Source organism: Carassius gibelio, chromosome B3, assembly GCF_023724105.1.
Source record: "Carassius gibelio isolate Cgi1373 ecotype wild population from Czech Republic chromosome B3, carGib1.2-hapl.c, whole genome shotgun sequence".
Lineage (NCBI taxonomy): Eukaryota > Metazoa > Chordata > Actinopteri > Cypriniformes > Cyprinidae > Carassius > Carassius gibelio.
The window spans coordinates 39,508,824-39,525,679 of NC_068398.1; the positions used below are offsets into that span (position 1 = coordinate 39,508,824).

Sequence of the window (16,856 nt, forward strand, 5' to 3'; positions counted from 1 at the left end):
GTAGCTGCTGTTATTCTGAGGTAAAAAATTAAAAGCTAAATTTATATTTAGTAAAGGAAGGCATGATCTGCGAACAGCTGACCGACGCCTGCTTTGAATTGTTAATTCAAACGACGTAAAAACGCAGACGACAGCGGTAAGAAAAACGAAAAACATCACCGATGTTCGCTCAGTAGATTGGGCTCTTTAAATTTAAGCGCTGTTGTGACGACGTATGTCACGTGACAATGTCAACATGGCGGATGTAGTACGTCCGAATTCCATTCATACTACCCACATTCATACTATATAGAACGTACTTTTCTAACGGTCGAGTAGTACGTTCAAATTCAAATGTAGTACCCAGTACGCAGTATTCGATTTCGGACGCAGCTTCACTCTATATGGCTCTGGATAGAACCTACTTTTCTAACGGTCGAGTAGAACATTCAAATTCAAATGTACCCAGTACGCAGTATGCGATTTCGGACGCAGCGCTGGTCTTTCTTCCTTTCGTCGCTTCGCTCCAGTCCAGCGGGAGGCGCTAGACACACACGTTTGTTTGACAAACACAATAAAACCTCAGAGGAAGAAGTTCAGTTTCACCGCGCTCTCTGTTGTTGTTATGTCGGTGTGCTGCTTTAATACAAACGTTTAGACAAGTTTCTAAGAAAAAAAAATACCTGTAATACCCTCGTCCTCACAGTCGTGACTGAGTTTTAAAGCGAGCAGGAATATCTGGAGGAGTTTATCATCTGAACTGAGATCTGCTGTTGTGAAGATGGAGTTTGTGAAAGAGGAGAGAGAAGAGAACACGAGTGAACCAGAAACCAGCACAATAAAACAGGAGGAAACAGAAATAAAACACGAGGAACCAGAAACCTGGAGAATAAAACAAGAGGAAACAGAAATAAAACACGAGGAACCAGAAACCTGGAGAATAAAAAACGAGGAAACAGAAATAAAACACGAGGAACCAGAAACCTGGAGAATAAAACACGAGGAAACAGAAATAAAACACGAGGAACAAGGAGGTTGGTTTTTATTCTTTATTAATTGTTAATGAATGTTTGTGGTACATTAGGCGTACAAAGCTTTTTTTTCTGGGTATTCTTGAGCCCTGGAGAATTTTTTTGTAGACATTTGTATGTATGTGTGTGTGTGTGTGTGTGTGTGTGTGTGTATTTTTTTTTTTAAAAGTTATTAAGCATATTAATAACTTAAGTCTAATAACACTGTAATCGGCACAATCTGTGCAACAATAATATGCTGTGCAGCATGGATGTAGAATACATGTTTGTGTTTTTGAAAAAACAAAGTTTATTTGTGGTTAGTGAAAAATGTATTTTAAGTCACTAAAATAAGGCCATGATACACAGAACATTTGTTCACAAAACATAATAATATTCTGATCTCATGATAAATGTTATTTTGAATAATAGGGATGTAACGATATCAAAATCTCACGGTACGATACAATTTCGTTATTGACCTCACGGTACAATATTTATTGCGATATTGTGTAAATGCTCACGGTATTATTAAATAGTTTACGATAGTGTTTGTGATGATAATAGTGAAAAAATACTGACATTTATTCTGCATTGCCAGTCAACAGGTAATTTATTGTTGTATTTATGGATCCATGACAACATAAAACGCTGATCACACAGTGCTGTTAAAGTTGTAGTCAGGAACATCAATATTCTGTATAGTAATATTTGGTTGCATAACTGATTCTTCTGTACAATGTTCAAGTTAAGAAGCAACTAGAACAATTGTAAACAATAGGGAATTCCCTTAAAGTGCAAACAAAGATCAAGATAAGTCAGGTTTAAATGTGCAAGGCAAATAAAAGCAGCCTTTTAAAACTGGTATTTAGGAACATAACTTAAACTTAAATAAAATAGTCAGTATAAAAGCCTTTTAAAAAACACTGACCTATCATTTAGCTTATGTTCACATTTTTCATCAGAAAGTATAATAAAATATATAAGTAAAATATCTACATTGCAAGGGAGAAGAAAAAAACAGTAAAAAAATCCTTAACAGTCTGGCAAAAAGCCTTCAGAAAAACACTGAACTATCCTTTAGCTAATGTTCAAGTTTTTCTTTAGAAACTTTCTTTTCCGCTACGAACTCCCGAACTGATTAAAATGATTTGCGAACCCGCTTTGGACTCCCGAACTGACTCAAATGATTCGCGATCTGCTCCGAACTCCCAAACTGATTCAAATGATTTGCGATCCCCAAACTGACTCAAATGATTCGTGAACCCGCTACGAACTCCCGAACTGATTCAAATGATTCGTGATCCCCAAACTGACTCATGTTGCTTGTGTTTCCTGTGTTGTATCGCAGTTTACTGTGGCAGTGCTTGCACATAGTCCATTGTCTGTACACAACCTTCTCTCCTTTTTGCGTTTTTTGACCCCGCGAAACCAAAATGTTTCCAGACATCTGATTTAAAAGCTGCAGGGGCTGGCACAATCTCAACTTCGGTTTTGTTGTTTTCATCCAGTATCGCTGTCGGCCATGCTGGCTTGCTGTGAGCTTGTGTGGACAGCGTGCAATCCTATTGGCTTAACAACGGTTGCTGTGACGACGCAGCGCAAAGGATCATGGTATATGTAGTTAACAATGATTTGTTCCGCGGGACTGTTTATTCCTCTTGCTTTTTGGCGGAGACCTGTCCTTTTAATATTGTAACCCAACCACGACGATATCGAGACACATTTACCACCGCGATAGTGCGATATCGTCAATATCGTTACATCCCTATTGAATAATGTGTATTATCAGACAGTTGAACAGTATTTTTCTACTATCAAATGTGCACCAGCTACTGTTTGGTTACCCACATTCATCAAAATATCTTTTTTCGTTTGTGTTCACCACTAGAAAGAAATTAAAGGGTTAGTTCACCCAAAAATGAAAATGAGGACATGTTTTACTCACTCTCAAGAACTCTTTAGGTGTATATGACTGATTTATTTCAGATTAATCCAATCTGACTTATATAAATAATTATCCTGGCTCTTCCAAGCGTTAAAATTGGAGTAAGAGGGTGTTTTCGTTCAATAGTCCAAAAGTAGTCAAATAAAGCATGCACATCTGTAATAAAAAGTGCCTCATATGGCTCCGAGGGATGAATAAAGGCTTCTTGTAGGGAATCTGTGATTTTGTAAGAAAAGCATCCATGTTTTAAATGGTATAAACACTTTTTCCTCACTTCTCCTGACTGTCGTATATTCAAGCCGTTCTGGGCAGATGACGTAGGACACACATGCACTTGTGAATAGTGACGAACATGGAAGCGTGGATGAGAGACAGCAAAACAAATCGCTGGTCACTAACTAGAAGCATTAGCCTAATTAGGAGGATTTCAATGTAAGCCAAGTAGAGACTGGTTTTCCTTTGCTAAAGTAAGGAAACTTTGTTCTTGTAAACAATATTTGTGAGACTCTCATATCTCAGAGGCATGTGCTCGATGCCTACGTCTTACGTCAGCCTCCAGAACGGCTTGCACATATGACAGTAGAGCCACGTTTCTACCACAGGAACTTTACCCAGGAACTAGAGACTTTGGGCTGTACTTGTACTCTGTGTGTTTCCACTGCAGGAACCAGGAACTAAATAAAGTTCTGGTAAAAAAAATTGCCCCTCAGAAAGTCGCTGCTGGCGAGGTAGTACTTTTTCAAAGTTCTGGAGAAAACTGAAGATGAACACTGAGCCGAGCCAGATAACGAACAAAAGACTCGTTCACGATTGAAGAACCGGTTGCATCGGTTTTCGGATCACCAGTAGTTCTTTCGGTTTCAATAAACCGGTTGAAGAAAACAGTTCACTGGTTCTTTTTCGCTCGACGTAATGGCGTCATTTGTGATGAATGCCCTTGATTCAAGACTTCGGTTTACCCGCGCTCATAACACTAGCACAGAATCGGTTCAGAATCAATCACCAAAAGAATTAGTTCGGTTTAGACGCTCTGTGTGTCGGTCTGCTTCACGCTGAATCACACATGCGCAGTATCATCAGCTCCTCGGTTCTACTTATCTGGCTCGGCTCGGTGTTCATCTTCAGTTCTCTCTTCACAGCAGTTCAGTCAGTGTACTGTTTGAGGGCATGAATTACTCCGGGATATTGGTTTGTTTTAACTCAGATGGAGTGTCAGCCACATTAAAAAAGTAAATGGCTTAAGTCATCTGTGGATTAATGCGTATTAGAGATGTGAACCGTTTGAAAGGATTCAGTTCGATTTGGTGAACTGAATGATTATTTCGTGAACCGGATATCCAGACTGCTTTGTTTTGAACTATCTCTCACAACAGACACGGAAGAGAAGACAATGCTGAATAAAGTCATCGTTTTTGCTATTTTTGGACCAAAATGTATTTTCGATGCTTCAAAAAATTCTAACCGACCCTCTGATGTCACATGGACTGCTTTGATTAATGTTTATCTTACCTTTCTGGACATGGACATTATACCGTACACACAGCTTCAATGGAGGGACTGAGAGCTCTCGGACTAAATCTAAAATATCTTAAACTGTGTTCCGGAGATAAACAGAGGTCTTACGGGTTTGAAACAACATGAGGGTAAGTTATTAATTACATAATGTTGCTATCTGGGTGAACTAACCTTTTAAGCCGCAAAAGTTGTTTGAAATATGAATCCTGCATGTTCTGTGCGTCTTTGAATGATCGAATGGCAGAGACGTGCAGCCTGCTGATCACGGATATGGTCAATACATAAAGAAAATAACAAAAGTTCATGTAATTACTGTGGACATCAGCTCTAGAGAGATGAGGAAGGATAAGATGTTTGTTTACTACATAGACTGAAGCGCGTGACGCTTGCATTAATTTCAGCATCTGAGCTTCAGAGTTCTCTCTCTGTCAAGCGATCTGAACTTTTCGATTCATTTCAATGTACGCACAGCGCACCTGTATTTGACGCTCTGTAAACTCTGTGTGAAGGCGCACGACTCACCGTCGCTTTCTCACACATGCAAAGCGAGAGAGAGCAAGAGTCTTACCACGCTATATTCTTTGTCTTCTCCTTTCAAAATAGAGTTCATTTAGAATTATTCATATTTTTTGAACAAAAAGAAGAGATGCTGTTTTTTCCAGTAGTGGGCGGAGCTAAAGCACAAATGGCTATTTCATTGGCTGGCATTTATCTATTACCGTCCCTGTTTTGATTTCAGCAAATCAGTTTGACCAAAAGCATACAACGTGATTAATATTCATGAACCCAGCAGCTCATCAATTAATAGTGCATTGTATATTGTTAGTATGGTGGTAGAATTATTAACAGTATTATCTTTTAATAATAATTAATATGATTATTACTTTTTTTTCTTTTTACAGAAACCCTCAATGACCAAAAATATCTTAAGCATCACCACCAGTCTTAAGTTCAGTTAAAATGACAAATATGCATTCATTAAAAGTTCATTTTTACATAAAGGCATTGTGCTGCTAAATATTACTATTGTTTAGTCAAATGTATATGATACTGCTACTACTGTTGAAAAAATTCATAACTTCATTTTTTTTAAAGAAATAAATCACAAAATATTTCTTCCATGTTTTAATTTTAATAGTAAATCCCCTTTATTTACCAAAAATAAAATGTTTAAATTTCATAAATTAAAATACAAATTAAATTTGGGTGAAACTTGTTTACTGTTTTTTCATAATTATTTAACTTGTAGAAAAACTTTAAACACAATTGTAAATAAGTATAAAGAATGGCAAAAAGTATATTTTTAGTGATACATTTTTTTAATTAAAATTTTTTTTTTGGTACAGAGAACCGTGGATTTTCACTGGTATCGGTACAGAATACAGAAATTTTGGTACCATGACAACACTAGTTGTTAATAAGTTTAATGCAGCTTGTAAATTTTTTTCACAAAACTTTTAGTTTTTCTCATCCGTTAAATATATTTTTTACACATTAAAACAAATTGCTCTGTAATTGAAAGTACTTTTTTACAATCATTTACAGCATAGTTTAGGATTAACATCAGAAAAACAACATTAGTTTGAGCCCAGCGCTGCCTCCATGTGTTCTGGGGTCTTCAGGAGGTGAGTTTTTTGGTGAATGGCCAGCACCTCCTCAAAGACCCCTGCAATACAGGGGTCCAGTCTGATTTAGAGAAAGAAGGAAAAGAGGAATTGTTTAGCGCTATGAAAACGTAATTAGAAGAAATATTGAGATACTTAAGTAAACCATTTTTAGTAACTACAAATACCATGTGTTTAAAACCCCAAAAATGAAAATAACAAACCTGGAACAACTTAAGGGGGAGCAAATGGCTGAACTATCCTTTAAGTAAAAGTATTATCTTGCATACTCTAATATATATATGGTATTGAGAGTAAAAGTAAAGGTATGTACAGTCTTATTCTGAAAAATAATTTGTCAGGATGGTTTTACATTAATATTACTTCTGCACTACTTCGTATGTTGCAGCTTACTTCTAAATATGTTCAATGTAGGGCTGGGCGATATGGCCTTAAAATAAAATCTCCGATTTAATTTTTTTTAATTAGATTTTCGATTTTTTTTTTTTCGATTTCCCCCCCTACTTAAGGAAAGCAATAAGTACAAACACCAGACAACAAAATTTTGCTTTTATTTAATCAAAACTAGGGCTGCTCCGATCACGATCGGATCACAGAGCCATTAGTTAACGGAGAAAATAAATGCTGAAAATGAAGTGGATTTGCGCATCTTCTCAGTTAACAATGGCTCCTTGTAGTAACAGCTGCTCGATGTGAAATCACGCACCTGGGGGAATTTACCGCTGATTAGAAAACCGGCTTTACTGACGAGATGCGCATTGCTGATCGTGATCGGGGCAGCCCTAATCAAAAGCAAGACAAATGTAACCCCCATTTTCATATTCAGCTGGTGCTACTGCTTTTGACTACGATGGGCTTTAGGCAGCGTGGGGTCTCTTGCTCCACGTCTGTCGCAGCAAACCCATACCAGTTCCAAACAACAGATGATTTTATTCCTTTCTTGGGAACAAACTTCCAACTCTCACCGGTAGCCATGTTGTCGCTTGCTGTTTCGTGTGTGCTATGATGTTGTTGTTGTCGCTTTACTGACGTGAAACTAACGCTACGGAAGCTCCGGGGAGCCAAAAATGCGCCATTACACAAAAACTCGATTTATTTATTTTATAAATCGCCTGTAAAAAAAATTTTTTAATTAATTAATTCAATCGATTTTTCGCCCAGGCCTAGTTCAATGTTATTCAATTTAAAGTTGCCTAGTAAATATACTGTTTGGTAGTTTAATCTACAACAATGCATCATGTTGTAAAATACCATATTTTTGTAGTGCTGATGTCCTGTGAGAAAAACAAAACGTAGTACTTTATATTTGTACGAGTAAACTTAACTAATGTACTTCCTTAAAGTCCACCTCTGATTAATATAACAACATTTATTGTCAGAAACATTTATTTTCAGAATATTAAATTCAAACATAGCACTGTTCGGCTGTGATAGCTCAATGTTCAGCAGCAGCTATACTATGCACTTTTTTTTTTTTCAGTTTTATTTTTATGCTTAACCGCTTGAAAAAAAATGAGTTGCAAACCCGTCTACATATCACCTTGGTCAAGACAATAAACTATATAAAAATCACACCTTCTTAACATATCAGTCAGCATTTGAACTGCTGTGTGTGCGCAAGTGTGTGTATTTTGTAGTTTTTCATATGTATAATTATATTCAAGTAAGCTCTGAAACAGAACCTGCATTTAAAGTTGTAATCAAACAAAGTAGTGGTGTTGGCGCAGTGGATAAGACACATGCCTTTGGTGTGAGAGACCCGGGTTCGAATCCACTGTGAGACACCAATGTGTCCCTGAGCAAGACACTTAACCCCTAGTTGCTCCAGAGGCGTGCGACCTCTGGCATATATAGCAATTGTAAGTCGCTTTGGATAAAAGCGTCAGCTAAATGAATAAATGTAAATGTAAGTACGCAGCAAACCAGTGTAACTTACCTGCCCTCGGTCTTGGCTAAGCCTGAGTTACATAACTCTCCTCCATTATGATGTAAAACATAAAAGCAAAAATGAGCAATTCTGGCTCCACCTATCCTGGCAGGATTATCCTCTCGTCAGCGCTCTTCTCGCACCGTTGTAATGCGACAGAGCACTAATCGGGAACCTCTGGTGGCAGAATTAGGAAATCCAGCAAAGGTGGAGCATCTCACGCACTTCGAAGGGCCCTTTGTGCATTTCGGAGACCTGGTCTTCAATGTCCATGGCCTTCGAAGTGTGTACACTCAACTTTGGTGTGTTTTTTCACAAGACATTTCTACCATTTGTGTTGCCAAATGTGCCATGATCAAACTTTCACTGAGTTTCAGTAATGGATCTATTGTGTTTGAGGAATAAATGCTCTTTTCCTACCTGTGACAATACAATGGGGAAAATGTTGGAATTGTTGGAATTTATATTAAGACCCCGCTATTGTTGGGTTAATAACTTCATCTACTCAGAAGCTAGATTGTTAACTGTCTTTATTAAATTAGCTCTCAATGAACAGAAAATAACTCTGGCTGGCATCGCTTGGCACAGCTGCTGTTGTTCTGGAGCATATGCAGCAAAAATATCTAAGATAAATTGGCCGTTTATTCTTAAACCAATCAGCGAGCTCGAAAAGTGGAAGCGTAGTTACAGTTTAATATTTTTTTTTTCTTATTTAATTACATAGGAAATGATGTTATTATCCTATGACATTTTTACATTTGAACAATAACATTATTTCTTTTAATAGAAATTGGTGGCTCACCTGCAATACCATGGCCCAAAGGTTGAAAACCACTGTATTAAAGGGCTAGTTCACCGAAAAATGAAAATGATGTCATTAATAACTCGCCCTAATGCCTTTCCAAACCCGCTTTTAACAATATACCAATTTTTTATTTTAGAGTTCATTGAAGAAAAAGAGGAAAATGAAAAATCGAATGAAGTTGAGGAGAAACATAATGTCAAAACTGGTGGGAAAACTTTGAGTTGCTCTCAAACCAAACAGAAAGATTTAAAGAAAAAAAGCACTCAGGGTGGAAAAAGTTTCACATGTAAATCAAATCTTAAGCATCACATGAACATCCACACCGGAGAGAAACCTTACAAGTGTTCACACTGTGACAAGAGATTCTATAATTTAACAAGTCTGAAAACACATGAGAGGATCCACACTGGAGAGAAACCTTACAAGTGTTCAAACTGTGACAAGAGATTCAGTCAATCATCAAATCTGAAAAGACATGAGAGGATCCACACTGGAGAGAAACCTTACAAGTGTTCACACTGTGACAAGAGATTCAGTCGGTTAACACACCTGAAAACACATGAGAAGATCCACACTGGAGAGAAACCTTACATGTGTTCACACTGTGACAAGAGATTCAGTCAGACAAGATATCTGAAAGCACATGAGAGGATCCACACTGGAGAGAAACCTTACATGTGTTCACACTGTGACAAGAGATTCAGTGATTTATCAAATCTGAAAACACATGAGAGGATTCACCCTAGAGAGAAACCTTACAAGTGTTCACACTGTGACAAGAGATTCATTCAGTCAGGAGGTCTGAAAACACATGAGAGCACTCACACAGGAGAGAAACCTTACAAGTGTTCAAACTGTGACAAGAGATTCAGTCTGTCATCAAGTCTGAAAAAACATGAGAGGATTCACACTGGAGAGAAACCATACAAGTGTTCACACTGTGACAAGAGATTCAATCAATCATCGAGTCTGAAAACACATGAGAGGATTCACACTGGAGAGAAAGCACATCACCGCAATGTACGTGGGAAGTGTTCCATTGATTCATCTGTTATACACAAAAACCAACCACAGTAAGGTCCGTACACACGGAGACGCATTTAGTTGTATATGTAAATATTTTGTATGGTATATGCGTTTCGTCCAGACGGATCCAGCATTCGGGGCAGTGAAAACCCTATTTAAATAATAAAAAAAAAAAACAGGTCCCAGAGTGGATAAATCTGAAAATGACACCTTTGTGTTTTTCTGTACTGCCAATCCATATGTTTTGTAAAACAATGTCATCACCCCACGTCTTGACCATATTCAGACAATGCTACGTCATTTAACACCAACAACAATGGAGGACTACATGTTTGTGCTCATGCTGCAGAAGCTACTGAGTCTGTAAGCTTGACTAAACTTACTAGTAGAGCAGCACGATATTGGAAAACAACTCACATCGCGATAATTTTTCTGATTATTAGGAACGCCATAGTAATAGTGTGTTTGACCCCCTTTCGCCTTCAGAACTGCCTTAATTCTACATGGCACTGATTCAACAAGGTGCTGAAAGCATTCTTTAGAAATGTTGGCCCATATTGATAAGATAGTTGGTGGAGATTTGTGGGATGCACATCCAGGGCACGAAGCTCCCGTTCCACCACATCCCAAAGATGCTCCATTGAATTGAGATCTGGTGACTGTGGGGGCCATTTTATTACAGTGAACTCATTGTCATGTTCAAGAAACCAATTTGAAATGATTCGAGCTTTGTGACATGGTGCATTATCCTGCTGGAAGTAGGCATCAGAGGATGGGTACATGGTGGTCATAAAGGGACGGACATGGTCAGAAACAATGCTCAGGTAGGCCGTGGCATTTAAAAGATGCCCAATTGACAGTAAGGGGCCTAAAGTGTGCCAAGAAAACATGCCCCACACCATGACACCACCACCAGCAGCCTGCACAGTGGAAACAAGGCTTGATGGATCCATGTTCTCATTCTGTTTACGCCAAATTCTGACTCTACCATCTGAATGTCTCAACAGAAATCGACACTCATCAGACCAGGCAACATTTTTCCAGCCTTCAACTGTCCAATTTTGGTGAGCTTGTGCAAATTGTAGCCTCTTTTTCCTACTTGTAGTGGAGATGAGTGGTACCGGAGGGGTCTTCTGCTGTTGTAGCTCCTCCGCCTCAAGGTTGTGCGTGTTGTGGCTTCACAAATGCTTTGCTGCATACCTCGGTTGTAGTGAGTGGTTATTTAGGTCAAAGTTGATCTTCTATCAGCTTGAATCAATCGGCCCATTTTCCTCTGACCTCTAGCATCAACAAGGCATTTTCTCCCACAGGACTGCGCATACTGGATGTTTTTCCCTTTTCACACCATTCTTTGTAAACACTAGAAATGGTTGTGCGTGAAAATTCCAGCAACTGAGCAGATTGTGAAATACTCATACCGGTCCGTCTGGCACCAACAACCATAAATCACCTTTCTTTCCCATTCTGACATTCAGTTTGGAGTTCAGGATATTCTCTTGACTAGGGCCACACCCTTAAATGCATTGAAGCAACTGCCATGTGATTGTGGATTACAGATTTGCTCCCACTACACCCGATGCAACAGAGAGCTGCGCTGGACAAGACTTCTGTGTGTGTGTGTGTGCAGGATACAGGAAAACAAAATGATTCATGGGACTCCACAAATTAGAAATATCTAAACATAAAATTTCTAAAACAATTAAATTGTTATTCATTTGTTGCTCAAAAGCAAAATGAACTAATATAAAATATACATGATAAACAGGTGTAAGCGTATGCAGAGCTTTTATTTAGGCTATAACAGGGATTGATGCGAGATACTGATCCAAAAGCACACCTTTTGTTAAAAAAGGTTAAATTTCTTCCTTTTAATATTCCTTTAATAAAGCGAGTTTGTCATTATGGTTGCTGTTTTCATTTCAAATAAATAAAACATTGAACCACAAACTAAGCATTTGTTTTAAAAGAGGGAAAATATCTTATTTATTTTGGTTACAATATCAATTTTATTCACTTTGTTCAAGAAAAGTAAAAAGCCTTTAAATGTCAATGAGAATTTGTACCATTGTACTATTTTATTGCTTGTGTTTTAATTAATGGGCTAACAATGAACCACAAACTGCTATAGTTTTAAAGAAAGGGGAAATCAAAAGTCTTTTAAAAACATTTTTGTGTTACAATTCGGATAAAATATATTCTACTTATTCATTTTATTTATAACAGTTCGGAGTGTAATATAAGAGTATTTGTCATCCCACTGTTTTAGCCTGTTTCGTTATTAATAATAATAGGCTAATAATGAGCCACAAACTAAGCATTCGTTTGAAGTAAGAGGAAAATGTAGATTCATTATGCATATTTTTATTGTGTGTTAACAGATTTGTAAGATTCGGATGAACTGAGATGTATTTTAGAGATTATAATCAATCAATCACCTTTATTTATATAGTGCTTTAAACAAAATACATTGCGTCAAAGCACTGAACAACATTCATTTGGAAAACAGTGTCTCAATAATGCAAAATGATAGTTAAAGGCAGTTCATCATTGAATTCAGTTATGTCATCTCTGTTCAGTTGAAATAGTGTCTGTTTTTATTTGCAATCAAGTCAATGATATCGCTGTAGATGAAGTGACCCCAACTAAGCAAGCCAGAGGCGACAGCGGCAAGGAACCGAAACTCCATCGGTGACAGAATGGAGAAAAAAACCTTGGGAGAAACCAGGCTCAGTTGGGGGGTCAGTTCTCCTCTGACCAGATGAAAACCAGTAGTTCAATTCCAGGCTGCAGCAAAGTCAGATTGTGCAGAAGAATCATCTGTTTCCTATGGTCTTGTCCTGGTGGTCCTCTGAGACAAGGTCTTTACAGGGGATCTGTATCTGGGGCTCTAGTTGTCATGGTCTCCGCTGTCTTTCAGGGCAGTAGAGGTCCTTTCTAGGTGCTGATCCACCATCTGGTCTGGATACGTACTGGATCCGGGTGACTGCAGTGACCCTCTGATCTGGACACAGACTGGATCTCGTGGCCACGGTGACCTCGGAACAAGAGAGAAACAGACAAATATTAGCGTAGATGCCATTCTTCTAATGATGTAGAAAGTACGGTGTTATGTGAAGTGTTTCCGGTTTACCTAATTAATGCAGCCTAAAAATCCTTTAACGGATTTGGATATTATAAGCATATTAGTATGTTATGTGTATGCCAGGTTAAAGAGATGGGTCTTTAATCTAGATTTAAACTGCAAGAGTGTGTCTGCCTCCCGAACAATGTTAGGTAGGTTATTCCAGAGTTTAGGCGCCAAATAGGAAAAGGATCTGCCGCCCGCAGTTGATTTTGATATTCTAGGTATTATCAAATTGCCTGAGTTTTGAGAACGTAGCGGACGTAGAGGAGTATAATGTAAAAGGAGCTCATTCAAATACTGAGGTGCTAAACCATTCAGGGCTTTATAAGTAATAAGCAATATTTTAAAATCTATACGATGTTTGATAGGGAGCCAGTGCAGTGTGGACAGGACCGGGCTAATATGGTCATACTTCCTGGTTCTAGTAAGAACTCTTGCTGCTGCATTTTGCACTAGCTGTAGTTTGTTTACCAAGCGTGCAGAACAACCACCCATTAAAACATTACAATAGTCTAACCATGAAGTCATAAATGCATGGATTAACATTTCTGCATTTGACATTGAGAGCATAGGCCGTAATTTAGATATATTTTTGAGATGGAAAAATGCAGTTTTACAAATGCTAGAAACGTGGCTTTCTAAGGAAAGATTGCGATCAAGTAGCACACCTAGGTTCCTAACTGATGACGAAGAATTGACAGAGCAACCATCAAGTCTTAGACAGTGTTCTAGGTTATTACAAGCAGAGTTTTTAGGCCCTATGATTAACACCTCTGTTTTTTCTGAATTTAGCAGTAAGAAATTACTCGTCATCCAATTTTTTATATCGACTATGTATTCCATTAGTTTTACAAATTGGTGTGTTTCACCAGGCTGCGAGGAAATATAGAGCTGCGTATCATCAGCATAACAGTGAAAGCTAACACAATGTTTCCTGATGATATCTCCCAAGGGTAACATATAAAGCGTGAAGAGTAGCGGCCCTAGTACTGAGCCTTGAGGTACTCCATACTGCACTTGTGATCGATATGATACATCTTCATTCACTGCTACGAACTGATGGCGGTCATATAAGTACGATTTAAACCATGCTAATGCACTTCCACTGATGCCAACAAAGTGTTCAAGTCTATGCAAAAGAATGTTGTGGTCAATTGTGTCAAACGCAGCACTAAGATCCAATAAAACTAATAGAGAGATACACCCACGATCAGATGATAAGAGCAGATCATTTGTAACTCTAAGGAGAGCAGTCTCAGTATTATGATACGGTCTAAATCCTGACTGGAAATCCTCACATATACCATTATTCTCTAAGAAGGAATAGAATTACAAATGCAGTGCTCTGCTGGCATTCCACCAAACCATATAACCATGCACACAGCAGCCACTTGCTTTAGTTAAGAATAACTGTTCTGTGAATATTGATGCTGTAATAACAAATATTTATTAGGAGCGTGTGCTGGGATTACATAAATTTAATGGAGAAAAAAGTAATGTACAATGGGTCATCATTCGCAAAACTACTGCCAGACCTGGAATAGTCTTAGGCTACAGTCTACAGTGTGTGTGTGTGTGTGTGTGTATATAAGGATTAAAAGCTAAATGTTTTCATGTTGATTCATTCTTGGTTTAAAAAAATCTTCAGGTTCCATATGCAGAGCGAAATCAGAACGGTCCAGCATATAGAAATAATTCGTATTAGCTCTGTTATTATTCTTGATTTTTCTGATAACTGATAACACTTTGCATTTTTTTATTATGTCTTTACTGTGTGACCAAAAATTTAGCAGTTCAGCTGTTTGATCGTGCCTTGTGCACATATTCATTGTAAACAGCAGCCATTCACACCAATGTGTCCCTGAGCAAGACACTTAACCCCTAGCTGCTCAGAGGGATGTGACCTCTGACATATATAGCAATTGTAATTGTAAGTAATGTTGTGAGATTTGGCACACTGGTAGAGGGAAGTCCCAACATTAACCATAGCAAATTTTAAGTCTCTAACTCCAACTCTAGTGCCACCACTTGTCCAAAGTTCCAATGTTTCTATGCTAATAACTTTTGAACCGTAAGTCAGAAAATAAAATTTCTTTTTTCCTCTGAATCCTTGGCTCATGCCAAGTCGAATGAACCCCACAATTCAAAAATTGCAAGGTTTAGTTTTTTCGCTATTTTAAATTTTTTGAAAAAAAATTCATTGGCTCATGCCAAGTCGAATGAACTTGGAATGGGCTTAGTTTTTTTTGCTATTTTCAATTGTATGAAAAATCGACTTTTTCAATCTCGTCCTAGACAGTTTGTCCGATTTTCTCAAAAATTGGCTCAGATCATCTTCAGACAATGCTAGCAAAAATTTATGGAATTCAAGTTGATTCGTCCAACCGTTCTTGAATGACACGTGAACACATTTGACAAAAGCACTCAAAAATGCACGTGAGGCTATATCTCGGCAACGGTTTGGCATATTGAGACTAAATTTGGTGTGTGTCCTAATAACCATGACCTGAGACTACCTGCAATGTTTTGACGGAGCGCCACCTAGTGATAATTCATATTTTTGCATTTAATTTCTGAATGGTTTGGCCATAAATCACACAACTGGTCTCTTTAGATTCCGTGTCATGTCGAGTCGAATGATATCCAATTTTCCTGTGTCTGCAATTTTGAATTATGTTTTAAAATGCTGTATTTTTTGAACGCATTATCGTTTCGTTACGAAAATAATTACAAAAATCTTCAGCTCCATGCCCTGAAGGTACTCAAAAAGTTATAATGAAACCTTCGACTAAATTAGACTATTGAAATCAAAATGGTCTCCCTATATTCTTTGGGCCATACAGAGAACATCAATACAAATTATGCCAAAATTGGCCATACTTCCTGTCCGCCATTTTGATTTATTGAAAACTTACTTTTTCAAACTCCTCCTAGACCGTTAGTCAGATTTTCACCAAATTTGACGTGAATCATCTTCAGACCCCACTGGCAAAAAGTTATGGATTTTGTGTCAATACACGGCACGGTTCTCATTTAGTGCATCAACGAATTTGCTGGACGGATACCAAAATGAATTTGAGGCTGTATCTCAGCAAGGCTTTACATATTTGCATCAAACTTTGGATGTGTCATTGTCACCTCACACTGACCATGCCACATCAATTTTGTAACAGCGCCACCTATTGGTCAAGAGTAATAAACCGATCATTAACTATTAATTTTTACACTTATAAAAATGCTAATAACCTTTTATTGCATTATCCTATTGCAATAAAACTGGTCTCAAAATATTCCCTGGCTTATGCCGACAACAAAGATATCAAATATGCCAGAGTAAGCTGGAACTTCCTGTCCGCCATTTTGATTTATATTGAAAATATACTTTTTTTAACTCCTCATCAACTGATCAAGCAATCCTTTAGTCAGATGATCTTCAGACAGTTCTGACAAAATGTATGGATTTTGTGTCGATAGACAAAATGGTTTTCACATACCATAGCCACGAATTTGAGGCATGATGCCAAAATGACACTTGAGGCTGTATCTCTGCAATGCTTTGGCATATTGATACCAAACTTTGTGTGTGTCATTGACAAGTCACACAGAGTACACAAAATTGATTTGATAACAGCGACACCTATTGGTCAAACTTGATAAGCCACTTAATCATGCTTTTAGAGATTGTATTTATGGTTTTTTAGCCATTTCAATTACAATAATCCTGAGAAAAACAAGAAAATCCCGCTCACTATCAACTTGCAAAACAATAAAAAATACTTTAATGTCAACGTTTCGATCGTTTGATCTTCATCAGGACTATATCAGTCTTTTTGACTAAGCATCTATCTATAACCTACAGGTGTGCGACGCTGATTGATCAATTACAATAATCCTAAA

General features: G+C 37.8%; 1 protein-coding gene and 1 pseudogene across 1 annotated transcript; both read left to right on the plus strand.

Annotated features, from left to right (window-relative positions):
* The first annotated feature begins 212 nt into the window (after positions 1-212).
* The window catches only part of LOC127953367 (zinc finger protein 271-like), a 187,927-nt pseudogene continuing 171,283 nt past the window's right edge, over positions 213-16,856 (plus strand).
* LOC127953430 (zinc finger protein 79-like) lies at positions 885-11,786 on the plus strand. Its single transcript, XM_052552677.1, has 3 exons — positions 885-1,013; positions 2,501-2,603; positions 8,946-11,786. Exon 3 carries the CDS (start codon positions 9,119-9,121, stop codon positions 9,884-9,886), a length of 768 nt encoding a protein of 255 aa, XP_052408637.1. The 5' UTR covers positions 885-1,013; positions 2,501-2,603; positions 8,946-9,118; the 3' UTR covers positions 9,887-11,786.

Bases quoted from the DNA above. Each gene is read 5' to 3' on its own strand.
- LOC127953430 (XM_052552677.1), top strand. From the start codon at position 9,119: ATGAACATCCACACCGGAGAGAAACCTTACAAGTGTTCACACTGTGAC.